Source organism: Hyalella azteca, unplaced genomic scaffold (assembly GCF_000764305.2).
Source record: "Hyalella azteca isolate HAZT.00-mixed unplaced genomic scaffold, Hazt_2.0.2 contig14048, whole genome shotgun sequence".
Taxonomy (NCBI): domain Eukaryota; kingdom Metazoa; phylum Arthropoda; class Malacostraca; order Amphipoda; family Hyalellidae; genus Hyalella; species Hyalella azteca.
In genome coordinates, this window is record NW_025943947.1 from 274,439 (window position 1) to 289,651 (window position 15,213).

At 37.7% G+C, this 15,213-nt stretch overlaps 1 protein-coding gene across 1 annotated transcript in view; it reads left to right on the forward strand.

Moving 5' to 3' along the window:
• LOC108667076 (glutamate receptor ionotropic, NMDA 2A-like) overlaps positions 1 to 14,104 on the forward strand; it is a 126,940-nt gene extending 112,836 nt beyond the window's left edge. Inside the window, exons 18-19 of the mRNA XM_047883925.1 lie at positions 12,752 to 13,207; positions 14,053 to 14,104. Coding sequence (XP_047739881.1) covers positions 12,752 to 13,207; positions 14,053 to 14,104 — 508 coding nt within the window. The remainder of the gene's footprint in view (positions 1 to 12,751; positions 13,208 to 14,052) is intronic.
• The last annotated feature ends 1,109 nt before the right edge of the window (positions 14,105 to 15,213 follow it).

Sequence of the window (15,213 nt, forward strand, 5' to 3'; positions counted from 1 at the left end):
GGGGAGGGAGGAGGCGGCGAGGTGGGGGGGGCGGGAGTCGCAGTGCACCCGGGGCAGGCCCAGGTGTGGTTGTACTGGGATGCCCGGCGGAGCCCGGAGCACCGTCTATGGACCCAGAGGTTGCAGCAATTGCATTGGAAGGAGACTCCCCGCCAGGTGACCGGGCGCCCGCAGACGCCACAAGGGTCAAGGCTGTCAGGGCCGGGGTGAGGGTGGATACCCGCCATCAGGAGGAGAAGGGCGACGGTGACTTGGTCGAGTGGGCGGGCTGCGGCCGAGGACAGGAAAGGCGAAGGGAAGAAGCATCGCCCCACGCGGGGGCGCCGCCAAGCCGAAAAAACGGCTCGCAGCAGGTCCGGGAGTTGTGTCCGTGTTTGGCCCCCCGGGAGCGACGGGTCGCACCGGAGGGGTCCATCCACCACGAAGAGGCCCGGACGTCGGATGAGAGGTTCTCATGATCTATGCAGGCTACATTGTTCCACGCTACCGTTAGCAGAGAAGACATGACCGCCGGGAGAGCAGCTTCTGTCGCACATGATGGCTGGCGCTAGATGAATGATACCTGGCTTAGCATTGCTGTGCCGGCACCATATTTGGCCTTAAACACTAATTGCACTGCAGACAAATGACAAATAATAACGCAATGCATGGTTCCCATGTGACAGCGTTGGAATTCTCCTCATATCGAATATATCTGTTGCGTGTTGCAGGAGTTAGGAATGAATTAAATAAACCATATTCTCATATATAACAAAGCAAATCTATTTCTGAAAAAAATGCAAATAGTTCTAAGTAACCAAGATATTCTAGTTTTAACAATCACGATGCGCTCAACGTTGTTGTGGTGTTTAAAAATTATGATCGCCGCTGATAAATGTATTAGCGAAGAGCGGAAAAACTTTGATATTTTGTACTGACAACTTCTACAATGACTGATGCAAAACTTTCATTTTATTTAAAAAAGTAACAGTTTCCTGCAAGCTCCAGTAAAACCAATTTCAACTTCTTATTTTCAATGCTACTCTGCATTTCATTGTTGGGGATTTTCAACCAATTGCCATACCTAACATGGGTAAAGTATAAGTTTAGGAAATGCAAAATCAGGCAACTTTCCGATAAATAAAATCGATTATAATGCCGATTGATCTGATTGATCGCTAACGTATGTCATCTCACAAATGGAGCCTATGTCTGTCAATTGGCATCAAATTTGCACTATGATTGATGCTTTCGAATTTTGAAGAGAAAATTCGCAAAAACTGTAACTGCATATCCGAGACTTCAATTTTTGTTTAATTTTTCCGATTGAGGAGAAAATTAGAATTAGAGTTGGCTGAGAGATCTTTGGTGTTAGAAATAATGATCTTCTCCATTTTTGTCGGGAAATTTCTTCTATCAAAAACCCAACAAAAACTACTCCCATCTTCAATTCATTTCGAAAAAAAATTAAAAACTTTTGCTGCATACTTGCCGTAATTGCAAGACAAGATTGCCATCACAAAGAAGCGCCAGGATTTTTTCTGGAAAGGTTCCTGCAATCTTTAAGCAGCGGATAGAAGACACTTCCAGATTGTCGAAGATACAAATTTTATTTCATTCTCGGGTTTGGGAAAACTGCAAAAAATACTTCTTGTGAGGAAAATTTACCTTGCGTTTATAAATTATAACTCAATACTCTTTTATAGCTTCCGTTTCCGATAATTTGCGTCTCGTACGTCTCTTATATAATCTATGCTGAAAATTTTACACAAAAATTCATTTCATCATTTCAGTTTGGTCGTTTGCATATCTACTATCGAACAAAATAAAAATTTTGCTCACATATCCAGCATGAATTGCGACTTCATTGAAAACCTAATCCCCACGGGACAAAAGGAGGCCTACAATTAAGACCATAGAATTGCAGACCGAAAAGTCTTAAAGAGACGAAATGGACGTGAAGTACACTTCCTAAAATAGTGTTCGATCATCAAAGGATTTTACCGAAATAATGCCTGTCGCAACCGATTTTGCATTGACATATGGCGAGCTTGCATGATCGCTTAATACAACTAGTCAATCAATATCTGGCTTATGCATGAAAGTCTATCAATACCTTGCTAAATACTTTTTCCATAATATGCTGCTTAGAAATATTTTATATTTTTATAAAACGATCATAATGTCTTATGCAAGCTCGCGAAGAATATTTTATCTTGAAATTATTAATTTCAGGTACGGTCATTAGAAATTCAGTGTTTCGTTATTCATGGGAATTTGTACTTATCGAAAGCCTTGCCGGAGTTCACTACAACACCTAATTCATTTAATGAAATACAAAGAAATGTGGATATTTAATTGATTCGCAAGACCTCCTTCCAATTTAAATCCATTACTTCAGTAATATTACTGCACCGTTTGATGCCATGAATCACATAAAACACATCCGGTTCGAAGTCACATCCGCCCAAAATGAAATAATAGGAAATAAATAACTATAGTATGAAAGTTTCCCCAATTATACTGCACTAATGTTCTAAGTACGGTTGGAATGCTTCGTTATTAAGATTATCACATAGTTCTCGCGAAGAATGTGTTGTTTGCTTGTTGCCTTGCAGTACATGTTAACTTTACTGTCGTTGTGGTAAAAGTTTTTATATGGAAGCATGCCAGCCTTTCCGGCCTCTATATGTGCTTCTGTATTCTTCTGTATCATGCACCAATGTGGCTGTGTATTAGATGTATCCTCCATTAAATTCTTATGAGCTTAATTCCTTTTTTTCTCCTGAATGCAATTTTAACCCTCTACCGCCTGATATGAGTAACCGGAGCAATATTGTCACAAGCCTACTTCCCAAAAAGGAAACGTTCAAGTGAACGCAAAATGACTTGCACTGATGGTTGCCGCCACGTACAACTTTCAAATGTTTTCTCTTGCGTACAAACGTCCTCAGGTTGCTACACTCAATACTTTACGTATAATTTAAGTTGAAAGTTATGCTCCCGGAGAGTGACATACGGTGGTAGAGGGTTAACTGACGCCGGGGATTTTTTGGTGTGTACATAACCCCCGAAAATCGATGTTGAAATTCAAAAAGCATATATCAAGTCATGAGTAACCACTCAATAATCACTGGGATGACTTCATTTAATGCACAAAACCAGATTTCTTCTTTAGCGCATAAAAAATGTATTTAATCATCCACAGCGTACCTTTAATCTTATATTTTTCGAATTTCCAATAGTTTCTGGCAATTCTTGAAAAACTATCCTTTTATTTGAGGATCACTTTTTGTTTCCAGGACGCAATTTTTTCTACGGTAATCGTGTAATTTTTCAGGACTCTCCCTGTTTTTCATGCTTGATTACTCATAGCACTTCACATTAATCTCGATTCTTACAGCATTTTGTTTCACATAATTTCTAGAATTGCTGTGAGAACAGAAAAATTCATAATAATGTTTGGGCCACTTTCTGTGAAAACGGAAGAATGTTTATAATTTTCTACCTCAAAAGATCGCTTCTGACATAAAGTGTTTACCGTCGGTTGTATTTTTAAGCTCCAACAAAATCAGTTTCAAATACTATCAAATATTTTAAAACCTTCAAATCTCATTTCAAGCGTATCGTCCGAATTAATTACTTCAAATGTTTCCTGGCTGCATTCGATCTAAAATGTATCATTTAGATTGATATGGTCGATGCATTCGATAAAAAAGTATAGCTTCTTCACATTGCTCTCCTAAGAAAGTCAATCACAGTGATGTTTTTTTTCTGTATTATCTGTGTTATTTTCATCATCTTTCTAGATATTCTTTGTGTCTTCCCCTCGGAAACCATTGCATTATCGGGCTTCCACAAGTATTCCTGTCATTATTTTTCTCCTGCGCTACATAATTTAAAATGCAGGTCGTTATATGTAATGCAATGAGTTACATTTTCCTAAATTATTACTTCCCTTCATGAACGCTTATTTCGTACAAAACTGTGACGGAACTGTCGACTGACTGACCTTACCATCCATATTAATTCAGTAATAAAACAAAGTTAGATTGGCAAATCAGTTTACGGCAAGGTAAATGTTGAAAGGGTTGTAACCAAAGCTAGTCAGAAAAATCCAATCAAGTTTCACTATATAGCCATCTTTTTTGTGGTTGCTAAAAGCTCGTGAAACTTTTTATCGTCAAGTCCTCATTTGAGAAAAAGCTATATTTGAGATCCTATTGTTGATGAGGGTTAACGGCATCTGCCATTGCTCAATGTATTCTTTGAGAAGTGAGCAGAGTGCTCCGACTCCTCCAGAACTGCTCAATATCAATCACTGTATTACATCTCGGTTTTATTAGTTGTATTAAAATTCTCAAGTGTTTGACAGAATTAGTTGTGCCGAGCTGCATATAATTATTTCATAAGTGAAGGATTTAAATGATTTATCAGGTAATTAATTAAGCTCAAGTAAGATTGAAATATTAGATAACTTCTCTTCACTTAATTTCAATGAAAATTTAATAATTCTGCCATTAAAATGAAAATTCTGTCAAACTATTGAGAACAATTATGCGATGACGTAAATGTTTCTAAACTCCTCCAAATGTGATGTTCACATAAACCTTTACCATTCTTGACTCCTTGTGATGAGCGTATTTGTTGAGAACACTCATGGGTGATCGCCATCCTGCACATTCCATCACGAACACTTTCCACTTTCCTTGTAATTTCTTATGTTTTCACTTTCTGTCTCCTCTTTTTTTACATAAATTACTATTAATATCTGTGTGTGCTTGGGATGCTTGACGAATGTTTGAAACATGAATGCAAGTGAATATACAAAATAAGACTGTAGTTAATGTATCGTGAGACACTTGATTTATTTGTTTTTATTCCTTGCACTTCGGACGGGTGCGCAAATTAAGCCGTGTTTCTGGCAGACAGCGTTTTACGGCCCAACACTAAGTTCAAAGCAACAGCCTTAAACACTCTCAAGTTAGTAGACTTCTGATGAACATGACTGTTGACAGATTCAAAGAAGTATTTCCTCCCACAACATTGAATAGTTTCTATTTTTTTTTATTTTACGAGCTGTGCACTACTTTAAAGAATTTTATAGCAGTTTCATAGTTTCAAAATGCTGTTGAGATCATCATTATATCCGCGAAATGTGTCAGACATTTCATGATTGCATAATTGTTTCAAATTTCCCTACAACCTGAAAGAATAATGATAATACGCTCCTGATTTTCCGGATCTATGGACTCAAGAACTTACTTATTTATCCATTGTACATGAACCATACAGTATGCCATTTCTCAGCAAAGTAGGTTGATGAATATGTCTTAAAGGATTATTTGAACTTTCGCAAGAAACTTTTCGTTAAAAATCCTATTTGAGCATTCATATCAAGTATGCCAAATGGTGTACACATTTTTGAGGATAGTCAACAGTCCTAGACTACAAATATGTTCACGCAAATGGTATGCAAGTCTTGCAAAAGAATGTCTCTCACAGACCTTCAATAAATGACTTACTGACTACATTTCAGCGTCGACATCGCTATGTTATCTTATGTTATGTTATATCACGTCGCAGGCCCACTCAAACATACTCCTTGTTTCTTTCAACATGTTACTCACACGTACATTAGTGTGTTTCAATCGGCAAATATTCCTGGAGCATTTTTCATCGAGGGATTTTTCAATACATTTTTCGACGTGTGACGGCAAGATAATATGCATGGTTAAACGAACTAACTAGCTTATTCATGGGTGATTCGTGTCTACATCTGGTGTTATGTGTGTGGCTACGTGTGGTTGAGTGTTGCTGACGTGTATTGTTGTCGTACGAAGAGGTGGCGGCAGCAGCAGCAGCAGTCTCCTGAGCAGATGTTGGCGACCACCACCTGAAGATCTGCCTGAGCTCAGCGCTCAGTTCCTTACGGTCTATCCAAGGTGAGGAACAGCCTTTTGTAGGACGCGACACAGATGCTCTCCTTCAGACGAATGCTCCCTCGGAAAACTCGTATGAAAATATTCTCAGTTACCAGCACTTAGTAAACCGCATCGCATTTACTCTTTTAAAATTAGATACAGATTTTATCTGGCAAAATTTAGTATTTTCATCATCATTCAAGGTACTTGTAACAATTTTTTTCACATCAGCCTCGTGAAATATTATCTTGCAAAAGTTGTAATGTTTTCACTTCATTTGTTTTCGACGGATTAAGCTAGATGTATGAATTACTTTAATATCTCTAAACCGAATTCAAAATTTTTTAAGTCCCAATGTGAATGCTCCCAATTAATGAGCATTCACTCAACAATAATATTCAAATTTTCAAAGAGTCGTTATTGTTCATGAATTTTTATTTCTGGATTATTGCTGTAGAGCTCGATTTGCCTGAATTTCTTGAAGATGATTTGCCTCTCACCATCTAAAACTGGTTATTAACCACAATTTGGAAATGATCCTACATGATTCAACTCGCGTAAACATTCGTAGTGGACTAGACAGAACCTCACCTAGCCAGACGCTAGTGTTGCACTTAGCTATTTAGTCCAAGTTGGTCAAATAATAGCTATTTGCACAGCATAATTTATTTGCTCGTATGATAAAAATGATTTTCCGAGGGAGTGTACGTCTGCCACGCTTTTTAGTGACATTTGTACTGAGGTCGCTGCTGCACAAGAGTGGCTTCTGATGGCCTGTAAACAATGAATGCAGCATAGAGCGCTCCTACTGCCGTGTCTCGTTATTGTCGAATAAACAAGAGCAACATTCGATGCTTCTGTACACGTATCTCGCTGCCTCATTCCATGCAACTTTATTGAAAAAATTATTCGTTTGTTTCGAAGGAGGACTTAAATTTTAATCAATTTATGAACTGCTATTAATATTTTGAATTATCCCCTAAAATGAAAAAATATTTTTAAATTTGTTAAGCTAGAGACAAACTGGCTCACGAATTTGGTAGTATACGCACCAACATTAGATTCGTCCTGATTCAAATCCTGTGTTCATGTCGTTCTAAATTAGATGAAAGAAATGAGCGAAATAATCTATGAATCTATCCTTAATCTCTTGTTCATCTCTTGGTTAATTTTTTCGATCACCGTATGATATTTTTGGGTCCTCCTTCGAGAAAATCTCAGACATCCTTTCGAACGAGGCGTTTCTTGTACGGAATCTCATATGACCTCATACACTCGTAGTGCAGTTGTATAATTGGTACGAATGATCGCACAAGCATAAAAGTCTTCATTTTATTATGGTCATGGAGACCCAGCGACAACAAAAACACAAATGTCCAATTGATTGGATATGCACGAGTTAATTTATGTGATTGGGACACGATTATTCGCTGCAAAATATTTTGAAGTTTGGCATCCTCCAACCAGACATTCGCTCGCTTAAAATTCAATTTTACAAACAACTCAGAATCATTATGAGAAATTTGAAGAGCCCAGTCCTTGCTTGATCACAATGGAAACATCAAGCCGTCATTACTCTAGTGTCTCCACTCAAGCCCCTGGCTGAAGTCGTACGCAGTCCACCATTTCTCACTGGTCTACGACACCTACAGTGATTTATCGTATATTGCTATTCATAATTTCGGTCGTCAGAGAGGTAAATTGTGCTTAAAGTACTAAACTATTTATTTGAAATTTGTTTTTCTTCACGAATAAATTGAGGTTCTACTCCTCTTTTTCCACTTTTTCCACCAAACTATAGCTTATTTATTTCGGTAAATCTTCTCTACCACCTGCACGGCATAGCAAATCATTTCAAATGCTTCATCAGCGTTGCTTTAAATTGTTTCAGCTTGTTCTCTATGCTTATAACATGTAAAATAAGTTTAGAAGCACATTATTTCTCAAGCTGATCCTGAACATATTTTTTTTGCCACAAACACATATACATCGCCCTCCTCCTCGCTTAGCTTGGTTACCATTGTAGATCATTCAAATGTATGCTACATCGATGAACTGTTAGTGTTAGCATAAACTACCAACATGTTGCCGATAGTGGCAACATGCTGATATCCTACCGGATTGTCGTCAGAGATAACGAGGTAACTTTTATATGCATATTTCCAAACCAAATGGCTTCTTTAGAGCCGATAGAAACAATTTAAATTTCAATTGAGTGACTATAACCCCATGATCGATTTGGTTGAAGAACCTTCGGTCATGAGATGAATTTTATAAAAGATGCAGAATCCGAGCTCATGATGTAGCATGCAGTTTAAAGACAAGTCGGAACTAATTCAATCTCTTTCTCCACGCGTTCCTCTGCACCCATAGCAGCAACACTCGTCGTAGAGCACTATAGTATCTACCTCAAGTTAAATAGCATCTTTTTTTTCATCACTGAGAATCTAAGAAATGTCGCACGCCATTTGATTATTCAGGTGTGTAGCTTTACATAGCTTTATTCGCTGGTATTTAGTCATTTTATAATTATTCAGAAATCAGCTATTAAACTTTCTGTTAAATACCTCTTGTAGAGTGTTCTAGAAAATAGATCGTAATGCATGGTAATTGTTTTTCGCAACATAACCTTCATTACTTTCAGGAGTGGAGTTGGTAAGTGATACGATTTCGTATAAATATTGTTTTCAGGCAACTATAAAAAATATGCTTTGCTCTTAATTGATTCAATGATGATCTCAGTCTCCTGTCGATACAAGTTGAATTAATTGCCCAAATAGGAATTGCTTCAAACGACGCTGCGTCCAATGAACCATACGAGCGAATTTCTCAATGCGTATTGCCGGGTTCTAAATGTGTTCTCTTGTGAGTCTAATTATCACTCAATTGAGCTAAATTAATGTTTTTGGCTAAAAATAGATATAAAATCCTTATCGACATTTCTAGGACAAAGTGTGGAATATAACACGCGTGTCTCGTCTCGAATACTATCAATAAATTATAAATGAGGTTTTTCATGTTTATGCAACTCTCCTTACTACTGATTTTTGCCTTGCCTTAATGACAGCTTTTTGAGAGTCATTATTAGGGTCTAATCGCACTAACCGCATATAAATTTAGTAGGTAAAATGATAAAGATAAAAAATTGGTATGAAAATATTATTTGAGATCGATTCGTAAAAGAATAATAATTGTTAGGAGCTCAAACGTTAGGAATAAACTAGAATTTAGGCGTTATAATATGCCATGCTAGCCCCAGACCTGCTACTGACTGCGCCCAGCCTGTTTGGAGCGCCGAGGATACGGATTCGACAAAATTTCAAATTTGGCCGAATTTTTTTTTTGTCTTGTTCAAATTTGGGTATGAGCAGGCTCATGATAACAGGTGGATAATATAAATATTAGATAATATCAATTTATTGATAATTGCAGATAAAAAATAATTTGTCATTGTACCGACCGATTGCGAAGACAGAGAATTCAGAGAGACAAGCGAGTCGGACAGAGAATTCAGTTTGGTCAATAATTATCATAATTTACGTTTGACAGTTTTCATAGTTTTGTTAGCATAGTTTGACAGTTTGTCATAGCATAGTTTGACAGTTTTCATGGTTTCATTTCAAGCTTCTAATTGCGTATGTATAAAATAAATGATTTTTTCAGCAGTCACAGGCTCAAATAACACGCGCCACAATATATGTGGCCTGCAAATTCCATAAATTTCAGGTTTATTTATATTTTTTAATATACTGATTTTTAATACTTATTGATTGGCGTTTACTCCAATTCATGCGCAATATAATAGAAACATGCAAACAAGATATACGGCGTGAAATGACACGTACAAGTAATTTCTCTATTTTGGGAGACCTTCAACCCTGTTTAAAAGTTGGGTGCCGTTCACCATGACAATTTTTCTCACTCTTCACCGGCCGATAAGTCACTCAGAGGGACCTGAAAAATCTCTCTTACCTTCGCCGTGGTCGCTCTCGTGTGTCTCGGTCAGGCCAGCGTCGTTCCCTCTGACAAATCGTCTCTGAAATCTTCATTTTTCTTCAGAAGAAGTGACTCTGAGGCGCAGTCCTGAGAGTGATCACTTCAAATCTCTACTTTGGGTGTTGCGAGAATAAAATATAGGTCTTAATGATGGGCTTCCTTTCGTGGGTTTCAGTTCAATGATGTGCAAGCCATCGCCCAAGATTCACGAATTTAAACATGAAAAAAGTTAAACTCTATGATCCTTTAATAAAATATTACGACTTTAGTCTGGCTGATAGTTTAAATAAAACGCATTACGCTTTCTCGATTTAAGCAATGCTGGTAAAAGGTAAATGGTTAGGGCTTCGTTAAGGCAGGTCTAAAGAAATATTCTCTGCTGTTTATGTACTTCTTCGATTCCCCGTTTTTTTCTGTTAAAAAAGCAAGCTGCTCGTCAGTTTGTTTTGGCGTGATATGGTTTCAATATCAGTTGCCTTAGGCTTTTGAACAAAAGCACAATGCTTCAAAATAACGCGAAATTTATAATGATGACAAAGATTTCTTCTTTCAAACGCGTTTTTAACGTTTCCGCCAAGTGTTCAATGCCCAGCTTTACGTTGACATAAGCGCTTCATCGTCCCTAATTTAAATTAAATTAGTTTTTGATCTTCCAATCAAAAAACACATTTTCTGCGAAGAAAAGAAATAAGTAACCTCGGTAAAAACGAGGGCAATCTTCTTTTGATCAACACAAAATATTTTCCAGCCATTTGGGATAGAAGGCTTAAGGTGATGCGCCAGGACGGCAAGGCGACGTAACTGAATAAAGGCCGGCGAGTTTAATTATGGATCTCCAGAGGAGGGCTCTCATCTTGAAAAGATCGATCCTCGAGGGCTAATTAAATTATTTTCCTTTTTAGCATCGAATTTTGCAAAAACTTTTAGCTGCAAAATTGCCCGGCCTACTGTATTTACAACAATAAACACAACCGCGTGTTGATCATTTAATTAATAGAGTGGTTACGCTGAAAAATATTTTTCAGACAACTTATATTCTGACAGAGAAAATCCTCAACATATTATAATAACATTATTCACATTCAGAAGCAACAACTCGAATTATTACAAAAATTTGAATATCAGCCGTGAAAAAAAGATTCGATGATTAACAAAATACGTGTGGTCATATTGAGTTCAGCAATCAGTGGTAGAGTCCATGAGACGTAGGAACACACAAACGAAAGAAAATACACACAAACGTAAGAAAATCCACACAAACGTAAGAAAATAATAAAGAATAATTCATTCTGCTAAAGCTAACTTCAAATGAAGGACTTTTTTTCGTGTGGGCTTGAAAGATTGTTCAGGGGCTGCCGACCTCAGCACGACAAACGATGGTGGTATTGATTGGCTACCAGAGGAAGGGGCGGCGAGAAATGATGTTAGCGGCTTTGGGCGGGGAAAAAAAGAGTTCCGATGAAGTTATAGAGGCCAAATATAATCTAATGTAGCTTAAATCAACCGGAAATAATGTAGATTAATAGCGGACATGTTTATCAGTCGTTTAGATCTCGATGACAAATTTAATGGTCACAAATTTAAATAAGACCTCTAGCTCAATTAGCTATCGTCAGGAACTTCGTGGAAAATTAACCATTATACATCGATAGAGACTGAACTGTTAACACTTATCGCTTAGATTCTGAGCTTTTTTGTTTTATATAGCACATACATGAACATTATATTTGAAACAAGTGTTGTAGCCCCGTATACTCCCAGCGCTCGCAGATTTATGAAAATCATCTCGAAATGCGCCCTTTAACTGACTTGTGGATGTTTATAATAATAAAAATACCGCTCGCTTTATAACAAAACTCGATGGCTCCTGTGATATATAAACAGAAAAGGAGTAGACTTTTGCGAAACTGCACGCAGCTATAGCGTCTAGACAGTCTTTTATAGTGGCAAGACCAAATTTTCTTCACCTATTTAAAAGCCTTAACATTACATCAATGAACCAATCATCTCTCAACATTCGGAATATTAGACCCAAAAGACGATACTAACATCGCCCACCAAGAATGGCACGGAATAAAAAATTTACACTCTGTCCACGTGTGAAATTTCCCTCTAAAATCTCACTCAATTCAGTGATCTCAGGAACTTAATTAAGTCCTCGGAGGGTTAGAGCGGATTATGTTGTACGGTAATCCGACTCTAGATTAGATCATTAAACTCTGGATCTTCTGTTGATCGTTTCAAACGAGAAATTGCAATATGACAATGAGTCGGACCTTCATTGAGAATATATTAAATAACTATATGTAGAGTTTATACTGTTGTACATTTTTCGTTTGAGCTCTTAACAATTCCTCACATTTTCTCACATTATTTAAATAAACAAACTACCTCTAAAATAAGGAGGCTATAGCTCATTACATGTCATATGACAGAATGTGCCATTGTTCCAAATGATTAGAAAATGCGTTTATCGTCTACAAAGTATCGCAGGTTTCCCGGATTAAATAAATGATTTTCATGTTTATGAGAATTTAAACTACTATTTGAATATTCAGTCTATCCAAGATTCGCTTGTTTAATTTCGAAACTAAAATGTACTACTAAAGAGATTTAAGCCTTCAATATTGAAAAGAGAATCTTATCCATGTAATTTTATTAACAATCTTTTTAGACATTTTCATCGTATGCATTTATTATTATAATTTTATATACAATCGAATAAATTAAATCTTTTGGCTATAAAACGTGGAAATGTCTTTTAATACAAGGAGATCATACAAACAACGCATGGTTTCATAAGCGCGTAACCTATAAGTGCCAGTTTACATACGCACTGTTTCTCTCGCCAGTCTTGGCACTCCGTCAAGCAGCCGCGGCGGAGGCGTTGGCGGTTACCCGCAAGCTCTTCGTCGTGGTGAAGGTTACGACCGTCAGTCAGCAGGCGGGGGAACGTCTCATCCTAACACCCCGAGCGCCACGGTACGCGAGATGCTAGCCATCCGCGACATGACGCGCAACAACATCATCACAAATGACCCGAACAGAAGATCATACTACACGCAATCTTCGTCCTCAGCGATGTTGTCACATCAGTCAAGCGACGTGTCCCACATGACGAGCCTCTCGCCCACCAACGTGAGCACCACTGGTGCTCTTATTCTAGAGGGGAGTTTAGGTGACAGCCCGGGCAGTGTGCGGGCTGTGCCCTGCGCCAGCACGACTTCCCTCATCTACCAAGACGCGGCTGAGGCCGCTGGCTTCCTCAGAGGTGCTAATTATATGGTGGCCGCTGGACCTCGCCACAGGTGAGTTTAGTTGCGCATTTCGATGTTGGTAAATAGTAAAAATTACTTGAGCATTTTATCCTAATTTGTTTCTTGCATTCGTTGATAAGTAATGATATTAAATCAGTTATGTATTTTACACCAGTGAACAAAATTTTCTATTAATTGTCTTAGTGATCCACTTTTATAAAATACCCTCAATTTATTTAAACCCTATTTGCTTTGGGCCAACGCAGCACGCTACAACCTCGGGTGGGCTGATTTTAGGACATTGTTCAATAAATAACCATTTAAATCTCATCCTTCTTTATGAAAAAAGATACTCTTGGTGGGAATTAAACTGTCTGGTTTTCAATCAACATTTGTGTTAAAGGCACAATTGATAACTGATATCCTTTCATAGTTACCTATATAGGTTCAGTGAAGAAGAAATTAACTGTTGTGCGTCTATATTAGAGCTCTGCCACTTCAGCCAAACGACCATATCGACGGTAATTACCGTTGGGCTTGAGTGCGGCAACCAATCATCAGAGTGATTGGTTGCAACAAAACATCTTCTCAAACTACAATATGCAAGAGATTTTCCCAAACTAAAGCATTTACATGGAATAAACAATTCTAGCTAAAGTATCAGTAATCTGAGACCAGGAGTAGACCTTGGTTGAGAACTAACTCTGCAGGCGAGCCTAAGAAATTTGTCGTTACATTTTTATCTTGCCCATTAAAAATGAGTCCGTTTTCCCGCGCGTCTGAGGCGATTAGGTTTAATGCCAGGCACTTGAGTAGCTATAGGACCTCATAGCATTATATGCATCTAAGATTTGTTGTTGGACTTATATGATTGATGGCTTTGTTTTCATTTTCAGATCATCCATGGTGGACATGCGAGAATTCAAGGAGATGGAAACCGTGCTATAAGACTAGGCTGCGTAGGCCGGCTCTAGCTGCTTCGGTGACTGTAAATATGAATCGTTTCCGGTTTTGAAAACTAAAAAAAATGCATGGACTTCTTGCAATTTTTTGATGCCGGATAAGGTGTAGTATTATTTATTTCGACCTCAAGTGACTCATCTTACTTATGATGACGCTTATTGTGCATTAAATGGGAAGTTTTATGCATTAAGAGAGCAATTCCTTCGACCCTCGCAAAATTTATGTCCCTGCTCGCAATACCTAAAATAATATTAACATAAATCTGGCGCAGTTTCCTTTCTTGAAACAATCATTTTTCACTGATACTTTATCCTGAAAATGTTTGAAACAAATGTATTAAATCCGAAACTGCAATGCCATTAATAATCAAATCGATTTTTCTATTACAATAATTTTCGTAACAATTTTCGCTTTATCTTTTGAGAGCAATGCGCTATGACAATAACTGTACTGTACATTTATAAAGACCTCAGTTTAATGCATTGCTCGCAGTAATGCTTCGTGAATATTCTTGGGTGATTCTCAACATAAGATTGAAATAATACTGTAATCATAGAAAGCATTCTAACGTCAATATTTCATTTATAGTTGTAATGCCATGAAAACTTGCATAGACAATACATTGAAGTCTCGGGAATTAACTGCTCAACTTCTACTTACGCTTCAATAGTGAGGTGAACTCTCTTCGGATAGAGATAGAGAGCGTGTACAGATGTCATTAATTGACGTTGTTTTACAAGGCTTCGCTTAATCGCACACTTTATCGAGATTCCAAATCTTGTACGCCTTCAAAAAAATAAATCGAGATATCGATAAGCTGATTATAGGATTGCGTGGTCGCATGGATTCTCGGGCACTTTAGCAGAGGAGCTTTTAGCTCATATTCTTATCTCCTATTACTAGTGAAAGAAAGGGAACGAAAATTGAAATCAAATTTCGCGGTTGAGCAAATTTTTCCAACAATAACATTTTCCAACATCCCTTGAACGAGACTGCAGCCAGTGCAACACGCGTTTTTTTCCAATCAATAAAGGAAACTTCTCTTTCCTATCAGCCCTTGCTTCGTTCACACTTTATTTGAAGATGACGTCATC